We start from the raw sequence: 10,109 nt of genomic DNA on the forward strand, positions 1-10,109 counted from the left end.
GATAGCAAAATTTTAATATTTTTATCTTATTGCAGACCATACTGTGTCTGTTGGAACTACTCGATTTTGTAGTTGTATTTGAAGGCAGCCATAAATAAAACCTGAACAAATATTCATGGCCATGTTCTAATAAAGCTCTTTACAGAAACAGGCCTTGTGATACATTCTGACCCTAATCTCTAAATCCGTGGTTCTCTTGTAACATTGCACAAGTATCACCTGGAGAGCCTGGCAAAACAGTTTTCTAGGCCCCTCTGCAGAGAGTCTGATTTTCTAGGTTTCGTGGATAGGACTCATGAATTTGTGTTTCTAAAAAGCTGCTGGATGATGCTGAGTCTTCTGATGTAAAGACTATGCTTTGAAATCCATTCTTTTAATGAATCCTCCAGAAATATGTAGCAATGAAGCAAAAGTATTTAGATTCTTACTCTGACAGTAAATTGTCATCTTTTAAAAGAACTGTATTAGCAAGGCTTCCAGTTTTGTGAAAGAAAAAGAGAGAGTTGTGATTTATAAATATTATAAAAGCTAATGTGTTAGTTCGTTTTTACACTGCTGATAAAGACATACCCAAGAATGGGCAATTTACAAAGGAAAGAGGTTTAATGGAGAATTCACAGTTTCATGTGGCCAGGGAAGCCTCACAATCATGGCAGAAGGCAAGAAGGAGCAAGTCACATCTTACGTAGATGACGGAAGGCAAAAAGAGATCTTGTGCAAGCAAACTCCTATTTTTTTTAAAAAACCATCAGATCATAAGACTCATTTACTGCCAGGAGAACAGGGCAAGAAAGATCCACTCCTATAGTTCTGTCACCTCCCACAGGGTTCCTCCCAGGACACATGGGAATTATGGGAGTTAAATTCAAGATGAGATTTGGGTGGGGACACAGAGCCAAACCATATCATTCCACCCCTCGCCCCTCCCAAATCTCATGTCCTCACATTTCAAAACCAATTATGCCTTCCCAACAGTCATCCAAAGTCTTAACTCATTTCAACATTAACTCAAAAGCCCACAATCCAAAGTCTCATTTGAGACAAGGCGAGTCCCTTTTGCCTATGAGCCTAAAAAACAAAAGCAAGTTAATTACTTCCTAGATACAGTGGGGTACAAGCATTGTATAAATACAGCCTTTCCAAATAAGAGAAATTGGCCAAAACAAAGGGGCCACAGGCCTCATGCAAGTCCAGAATCCAATGGGGAGGTCAAATCTTAAAGCTCCAAAATGATCTCCTTTGATTCCATATATCATGTTCAAGTCATACTGACGCAAGAGGTGGGTTCCCGTGGCCTTGGGCAGCTCCACTTCTGTGGCTTTGCAGGGACAGCCTCCCTCCCAGTTGCTTCATGGGCTGGCATTGAGTATCTGCGGCTTTTCCAGGGGCATGGTGCAAGTTGTCAGTGGATCTACCACTCTGGAGTCTGGAGGATGGTGGCCCTCCTCTCACAGTTGCACTAGGCAGTGCCCCATTAGGGACTCTGTGTGGAGGCCTCAGACCCACATTTCCCTTCTGCACTGCTCTGGCTTATGAGAGCCCCAACCCTGCAGCAAACTGTGCCTGGACATCCAGGCATTTCTCTATATCCTCTGAAATCCAAACTCTTGGCATCTGTGCACTGGCAGGCTTAACACCATGTGGGAGCTGCCAAGGCTTGAGGCTTGCACCCTCTGCAGCCACCACCCAAGCTCTATGTTGGCCATTTTCAGCCACAGCTGGAGAGGCTGGGAGGCAGAGCACCAAGTCCCTAGGCTACACACAACATGGGGACCCTGGGCCCAGCACAGAAAATTACTTTTTCCTCTTAGACCTCAGGCCTGTGATAGGTGGAGCTGCCATGAAGACCTATGACATGCACTAGAGACATTTGTCTCATTGTCTTGGCAATTAACATTGGGCTCATTGTTACTTATGCAAATTTCTGCAACTGGCTCGAATTTCTCCACAGAAAATGGGATTTTCTTTTCTAACATTGTCAAGCTGCAAATTTTCCTAACTTTTATGCTCTGTTTCCTTTTTAAAACTGAGTGTCTTTAAGGACACCCAAGTCACCTCTTGAATGCTTTGCTGCTTAGAAATTTCTTCCACCAGATCCTCTAAATCATTTCTCTGAAGTTCAAAGTTCCACATATCTCTAGGGCAGGGGCAAAATGCCACCAGTCTCTTTGCTAAAATGTAACGAGTCACCTTTAGCTCCAGTTCCCAACGGGTTCCGCATCTCCATCTGAGACCACCTCAGCCTGTCCATGTCACTGTCTGTATCATTATAAGCATTTTGTGAAAGCCATTCAACAAGCCTCTAGGAAGTTCCAAACCTTCCCACATTTTCTTGTCTTCTTCTGAGCCCACCAGACTGTCCCAACATCTGCCTGTTACCCAGTTCCAAAATTGCTTTCACGTTTTTGGGTATCTTTTCAGCAGCGCCTCACTCTATTGGTACCAGTTTATTATTCTGTTTTCACACTGCTGATGAACACATACCTGAGACTGGGCAATTTAGAAAGGAAAGAGGCTTAATGGAAAACTCACAGTTCCACATGTCCAGGGAACCCTCACAATCATGGCAGAAGGCAAGAAGGAATAAGTCACATCTTACGTGGATGGTGGCAGGCAAAAAGAGAAGGCTTGTGTGGGCAAACTTACATTATTTTAAAACTATCAGACCTTGTGAGACTCATTCACTATCAAGAGAATAGCAAAGGAAAGACCTGCCCCTATAATTCAATCACGTCCCACAGAGTTCCTCCCATGACACATGGGAATTGTAGGAGTTATAATTCAAATGAGATTTGAGTGGGGACACAGAGCCAAATCATATCAGCTAATATTTGGAGTTAGAATTTCATTCTTTACACTACCATATTTGGTAATTCCAAAGTATGAGAGACACTCTGTCATACTGTCATACAAATTAAAAGTAGGAAGAAGTAGAAAAAAATAGCCTTTCAAGAACAGATAAAGAAGTGACTCTAACTAAATTTTGTTTTAATCTTCAAGTGACACCAATATTTTAAAAATTGTATCTGGCCTATGTATTTTTTTAGATCAAATACACAAATGGAACAATGTTTTAAAATTCTCCATTTATATCGTTAGGGGCAAATACCTCTTCTTTACAGGATGCCAAAATATTTTTTCTTTTGCTGGCCATGCAAAATGCTAGGTCTTTCTCTTTGTTGCCATCTTTGAGTCATGATTGTAAGAAAAAGAAAAAAATATTTTACTGTATTTTTTGATAGTTCTTTATGTTGTATTGTTTTGGTAGTCTCATAGACTAAATATTAGGTAATATTACAGTTGTAAATGACAATCTGATTTTTCTAAGTTGCTTTTGACTATGATTTTCTCTCAAAATTTTGAAAAATGAATATACCATGGAATAGATCACTATATTAGGAATTTAAAAATTTGGTTTGTGTTTCTGTTGTTAGATTTTGGCTATCTGCTTTGAAGAGTCACTCACTGTCTCTAGACATCACCTGTAAGATAACAGTTTTGACTAGATAATCATTGAGGTTTCTTTCTACTCAAAGTTCTATAATTGCTTATAGTAATACAATGAACTCTAGGCTGGGATTGCGCCTGTAATCCCAGCACTTTGGGAGGCTGAAGTGGGTGGGATCACTTGAGATCACTAATTCAAGACCAGCCTGGCCTATGAAACCTCATCTCTACTAAAAATATAAAAATTAATTGTGCATGGTGGTGGACACCTCTAATGCCAGCTATTTGTGGGACTGAGGCAGGAGAATTGCTTGAACCCAGGATGTGGAGGTTTCAGTGAGCCGAGATCAGGCCACTGCACTCCTGCCTGGGCAACAGTGAGACTCTGTCTCAAAAATAATAATAATAATAATAATAATATAATGAATTCTATAATTACTTATAACTGGCTGTTATCAGCCCTTTGTATTTTTCTATTGTTGGCTGTATAGTTGTTTTTTTAATCATTTGAGAAGATAGTACCAGACTGTAAGGAACTTTTAAAAAATTGAGATAAATAATAATTGAAGTTTTCTTTTCTAGTTGCTAGTAGTATAATTTTAAAACCACATACTTTCATGATAGTTAAGAATTGTTAAAAATATGCCTTAAACAAATACCACCTACTTGTAGAATTAATTTTAGTGTAGAACACAAAATACATTTTTAGAAAACTGAGTGATTTACTTGCCCATCAAATGGGGTAGTCATTTTTATTTCAAAGAGCACATTTTTAAATTGTTCAACACATTTTCATTCACATCATTGAAACTGACCTTTGAATCAAAACTCTTTCTTCCTTCTAGGTTTGATATACGTTTGATGAAAGAAGGTCGTATGAAAGGACAGGCTTTCATTGGACTTCCTAATGAGAAAGCAGCAGCAAAAGCCTTAAAGGAAGCTAACGGATATGTGCTTTTTGGAAAACCCATGGTGGTTGTATCCTTTAAATCCATCTATTTCAAAACTATATAATTTTTAGAAGAGTATAACTGAAATTAATTTTCATGTTACCCTTTAGAAATGTCCACAATTGGCATTCTAGCTGTGGATATTCATTTAGTTACAGTTACACCTACCTTAGCTGAGTTAGATGACAATGTTATTTAAATTTTTAATAAAGGAGCATCAGCAGCATGAGGTTGTTCAATATCAGCCAAGTTTAAATGTTTCACTGTGCAGCTCAAAAGTACATAGTCATGCTAAGAGACTGCAGTATCCAGTAGTACATTTGGAGTCATAAAAAATGATTTCATTTTATCATGTTATTGTAATTTATATTTCTACATGAGAATTTTAATAACCAGAGTATATCATTAATTAACCATTTTGCTTTTAGCCGTCATTGTAGTTTGCAGACTAGAAATCAGCAGGATAGGTAAAGAAGCAAAAGTCCATGTATAAAAAATAATGACTATAAAGGAAAAGTTAATTTTTAGTTTCCTCTCAAGTCATAGAGAGAGGCAGGAGGCAGTCTGGGTAAATTAAAAACCATATTCCCAGCAAACATTAGAAAGTTTTGGAGAATTATTTGGAAAAGATTACTTGCATATTCCTGAAGGAAACCTTAATTTTAAAATATTAGCAGTTTGCTCGATCTGCTAGACCAAAGCAAGATCCCAAGGAAGGAAAAAGAAAGTGTTAAAAATTAATAAAGGTAAGTGTGAATAAAACATAATAAAAAGACAATTATTGAGATAAAATTAAAGAAAAATAAAAGTTTGGTAGAGTAGTAATTCAGATTTCTCTTATGTTTTTTTTTTAAGGAAATATCTGTCTATGGTATAATTCCCATTAAAGTTCAAAACTGTAGATAGAATAAAGCCCATTTGTATGTAAAAATTAAGTTTGGAGACTCTTACAAGGGGAGTGTACCTATTACTCTTTTTTTAACTTTTTCTGCCTATAGTAAAGCAGTGGTTCTTAAATTCAAATATATATCATAATTACTTGGAGAGCTTGATAAAATGTGGATTTGTAGGTTCCTCCCTTCCCTGAAAGAGTGATTTGATATGGTAGGTCTGATATGGGGGCCTAGGGCACAAGCTATGCCAGTTTCCCTTTTAATGAGAAATTTCCAGGATGCTGGACATTTAGTGCTGAAATGGAGAAAGTGTCTGGCAAGCCAGGTTGGCACCTGAAAATTTGCTAAATTAATGACTTTTCAGGTAATTGTGTGGCATCTGATCTTGAGACCACAACTTGAAAACCCCTGGGATAAACACTTAAAGCTGTTTTTTAGCTCTTAAAATTAACCTGAAGTAAATGTTAAAAATTAAAAGAAAACAGTCAAACTGTCATTAAAAAAATATTCTACAGTACGTATATAAAATTATTAACAAACTTCACAACAATATAGGTTTGTGGAGTTAAATCTTTTGTCTTTAAAATAATTTTAATGCATACTTAATTTGATGATTAAATATGGTAGAATTAAGCATTTTAAAAGTTAATGTTAGTTATATTGTTTAAGAAATAAGTGGAAATATATTCCTTTGGTTTTTTTATTTAAATTTTTCTTTCTCTGTAAACTAAAAGAACATGAAGTAAATTGGTCACAATTACTGGTGTTTAACTAACAAATATGAGTAAGAGAAAATTTTGCTTAATGTTTAGTCCCTCTGAGTGGCTTGAATACTTGAATTTTGTTGTACATTTATACTGAGTAGTCACAAGTCTTATACACACTTTAAAGGAAAAATTAATTTCAGTGTTTTTTAAAAATCTTTATTTGTAAATCTGATGCTGAAAAAAAAAATTAAACTGCATTCTGCTGTTCTTCTTTAGAAGCATTCCTGCGTAAATACTGCTGTAATACTGTCATGCAAAGTGTATCCTTTCTTGTCGTATCCTTTTTGGGGCAGTGTTTTTTGTTTTTTTCCTAGAAATGTTTATCCTTCCCCACCTGCTGATCCAGGTTAAGCAGTATTTTTTTACACTTTATTTGAATGAAGTATTTCTAAAATTGTTCGTATAGATTGAACAAATATTTTATGTGTTTATAGATTTGCAGTTGAATTTCCTTGCTGTCCTTTTAGGTTATAATTTTTTGAGGGAAAGTTAGTGAATCAGGTCAACTTACTTAGAGAATGTGTTCGTTTGCTTTAAACCAAAATATGGTCTTATTTCTTCTATTTGTTTATTTTCTAAACCTAATTCAATAACGTATGCTTTCTGTTTTATAGGATATCTGGTTTAGGTATTTCTATGTTATGGAAATTTATTTGGGCAAAGGAATTGTTTTTCTTTTAAAAAGTACTTAATATTGAAAATTCAGATGTTAGGATTACTATATAAATTATAAAGAGTATCAGACCTCTTACCTGAAGTCTTAGCGAATCTCTTTTGACATAGATAGCAATAGAAGTATCTTTCTTCTTTCCCCTTTCTTTTTTAAAACAGAAGAAAAGCGTAACGGGGAACACATAATGCTGACTCATGGTAGCACATTAAGTGAAAAACAGTCTTGGCAGGTATATAGGAATAGAAGTTTCCAGACTGGTCGTTGACCAGAATCACCAAAAACAATGGTTCTCAGTCTTGGCTGCACGTTAAAGTGATTGGGAACTTGAAAGAAATACTAGTTTAAAAAGGGCTCAGTGGCTCACACCTTTAATCCCAACACTGGGAGTATCACTTGAGCCAAGGAATTTGAGACAGTGGGCAATGTAGGGAGGCCTTGTCCCTACAGAAAATACAAAAATTAGCCGAGTGTGGTGGCGTGCACCTCAGCTCTCAGCTACTTGGGAGGCTAAGGTGGAAGGATCACTTGAGCCCCAGAGGTTGAGGTTGAAGTGAGCTGTGATCTCACCACTGCATTCTAGCCAGGGTAACAGAGTGAGACTCTCCTTAAAAAATCCTTAAGAAATATATTGGTCCCTGTTTTCTTCAGTCAGAATTTAGATTTAAGGTGTTGGGAGTGTAGCACAGATATTGGCATAAACCTCTCAGACTGATTTTAATGTGCAGCCACGGTTGAAAACCACCAAGGAAGAGTTTTTATGCATAAAGATTCCTGTACTTTATCCTAGAACTAATATATCTGAATCTCTGGGAATGGAATACAAGAATCAGATTTGAAAAGGTTTCCTTAGTAATTCTAAGGACTGACCAGTTTGGATACTGCTTTTTTGGAATAAAATGGTTAGGTACCTAGTATCAACCTAGCCATCCAACCTCATATTAATAATAATAACTAGGAAAATGAAGGGTTGGAGCCTTTATGTTTCTTTGTTGAGAATTTTGCTACTATTATTAGTACTGTGAAAACAATTCAAAATTTGGTTGTTATCACCTTAAAAGTACAAAACCTATAGATACGTAAATTGTAATTATTTTTCGATAGGCACAGTTAAAAGGATTTTATAAATGTTATAAATCACAGTTTTTTAATAAGCTATTTAGATATTTTGTTATACTGACATGATTCACTAATTTTCTAAATATAAATGATTCAGCTTTTAGTTATTTTTAAATGAACTGTGTTATAGTTATTATTTTTAATAGGCTTTTATGATGTTTTAGGTTTCTGTTGAATCCTGTGTCTTTCAAGTGTTTCCAACTTTGCGAGGAAGAAATTCACCACCTGGACTATGGAACTGTGCGTAACAGCTTTGAAAGTGTATTTAAAAATTAAATCAATATGCCTTTAAATCAGTGTGTTGGAACTATATTACATGGATTTTAATGACTTTCATCAAATATAATAAATTATTTTCTTTCCAATAAAATAGTGTTTGTATTTTTTCTTTATCTGCTTTAATACATCTAGGAAAACATAACCAGATGATTACATAAGTTTCTTAAGGCAATTTTATAATATAAATTGTTTTTTTTTTTGTGATTACAAATACTGCCTTTTAAAACTTCTTACCTGGATACCAATGCACTTTTTTTTTATTGTAGTTATTGTATATTTGTCTGGCTTTGAGTTTTATTGGGATTTTGGTTTTTTGGAAGTGGGGTATTTATCAATACAGAGAATTCGTATCCCCACCCTAATAATGTCTTCCATTTTTGTACCCCTAAACCTTTCATCTGTCAGGACATCACTCAAAGGTGAAATGTTTCCCATGTAAAATTATTCTGTTTCTTTAATGAAATTTGTTTCAGCTGTATATATAAAAAAACTCATCTTTTAAATTTGATTTATTCTTATAGATACTTTCCTGAATCTGTCATTACACCGTTACCTTACAGGCACTGTTCAAGAAGGCTCAGTTCTTCTGTAAAAATGCTGTTGTGAATAATAGCTTCTTACCTTTTACTTACAGCATTGTGAAGTAGGGAGAATAAGAACATTAAAGATAGAAATTAGACGTGTGGAGACATGAAACCTGGAGCATGCCAATGTTTAGATATCAGATAGGTAAAGAACTGTTAAACGAGATGAAGGAGGAATAGTTAGAAGGTAAATGAAGAAAGTATCTCAAATAGGAAGGAGTGATCAAATATATTAGCTCTGTTGATAACTTAGGAAAGATGAGTTCTTAGGATTAAGCAGAGCAATGTTGGTCACCTTGATGTTGACAGACTTATTTGGTGGGTGTCAGCAGTAAGGAGGTATTCAAGAGAATGTTAGAGAGGAATTTAATACAGTGAGTATTGAAGACAGCTCTTAAGGAGTCTTGCTTTCAAGGGGTTGGGAGAAGTGGCTTGTTAGTGGAGGGTAATGTAGTATCAAAAAGTTGTTTATTTTAAGATAGAAGATACAGCAGGCTTGTATGCCAATGGGACTGATTCAATAGAGAGGAAAAAAACATGATGCAGGAAAGAGGGATATTGGTGAAGCCACAGACCTGATATACAAATAGAAGGGTTAGTTTTAAAGATAGGCACACAAACAGCTCATTAGAAACAGTAGGAGGAAGGGCAGATTGTGGAGTTCTATATATTTGTAGGTCAGTAGATAGAAGGAGCATGTCAAGTTTTTGTTATATTTTCTCAGTGAAATAAGAAGCAAGGTCATAAAGAGGGAGGATGTCCTGAAGGATTAAGGAAGGAAAGGGAGATGTAAAATGGATACCTAAGAATGTAGAAGAGTAAACATACTCTTAAGCAGTCTGTGGTTTATTTAAGTGTTATCAGTCAACATGGTTTTGTGTTTCCTCCAGTTAAGTTCAGCATAGATGCTATCACTGAGTAAGTACAGAATTCAGTTTAACTAAAGTTGAGATTTCCTTAGGTGAATAAAACAGTCAGTGATGAGATGTTGATACATTTAAGGGAATGATTATAAAAGGAGGGATATGGAAAGTAATCTGGGCTAAGGAGTGAAGTGAGAAAATAAAGAAGGCTTAGACAGTGAAAAATGGTATGAACAATTGTAGATTGCATTGTGGTTGAAGTTGCATTGGAGTTCCTGAGGTAGGAACTAAAAATTTTGGAGATTTAAATAAGAGTGGGGTGACTGACGGTGGCTCACGCCTGTAATCCCAGCACTTTGGGAGGCCGAGGCAGGTGGATCACGAGGTCAAGAGATCGAGACCATCCTGGTCAACATGGTGAAACCCTGTCTCGCCCCATACTAAAAACACAAAAATTCAGCTGGGCATGGTGGCGTGTGCCTGTAATCCCAGCTACTCAGGAGGCTGAGGCAGGAGAATTGCCTGAACCCAGGAGGC

At 36.1% G+C, this 10,109-nt stretch overlaps 2 protein-coding genes across 6 annotated transcripts in view; both read left to right on the forward strand.

Moving 5' to 3' along the window:
• Nucleotides 1-8,855, forward strand: part of RNPC3 (RNA binding region (RNP1, RRM) containing 3) — a 28,743-nt gene extending 19,888 nt beyond the window's left edge. For 2 of the 5 annotated variants that reach the window (XM_017512960.2, XM_017512962.2), the window contains exons 14-16: nt 4,293-4,425; nt 5,072-5,143; nt 6,274-8,216. In XM_017512960.2, the coding sequence (XP_017368449.1) occupies nt 4,293-4,425; nt 5,072-5,131 (193 nt within the window). In that variant the 3' untranslated portion in view covers nt 5,132-5,143; nt 6,274-8,216. Of the gene's footprint in view, nt 1-4,292; nt 4,426-5,071; nt 5,144-5,252; nt 6,240-6,273; nt 8,217-8,759 lie in introns of those variants that run through there. The other 3 variants (XR_005197488.1, XM_017512961.2, XM_037732935.1) reach the window with 3 other exon arrangements.
• The window catches only part of LOC108292224 (pancreatic alpha-amylase), a 30,906-nt gene continuing 29,569 nt past the window's right edge, over nt 8,773-10,109 (forward strand). Inside the window, exon 1 of the mRNA XM_017512964.2 lies at nt 8,773-8,854. The gene's annotated coding sequence lies outside the window, so the exon portion shown is untranslated. The remainder of the gene's footprint in view (nt 8,855-10,109) is intronic.

The sequence above is a fragment of the Cebus imitator genome, unplaced genomic scaffold (genome assembly GCF_001604975.1).
Source record: "Cebus imitator isolate Cc_AM_T3 unplaced genomic scaffold, Cebus_imitator-1.0 Scaffold483, whole genome shotgun sequence".
NCBI lineage: Eukaryota > Metazoa > Chordata > Mammalia > Primates > Cebidae > Cebus > Cebus imitator.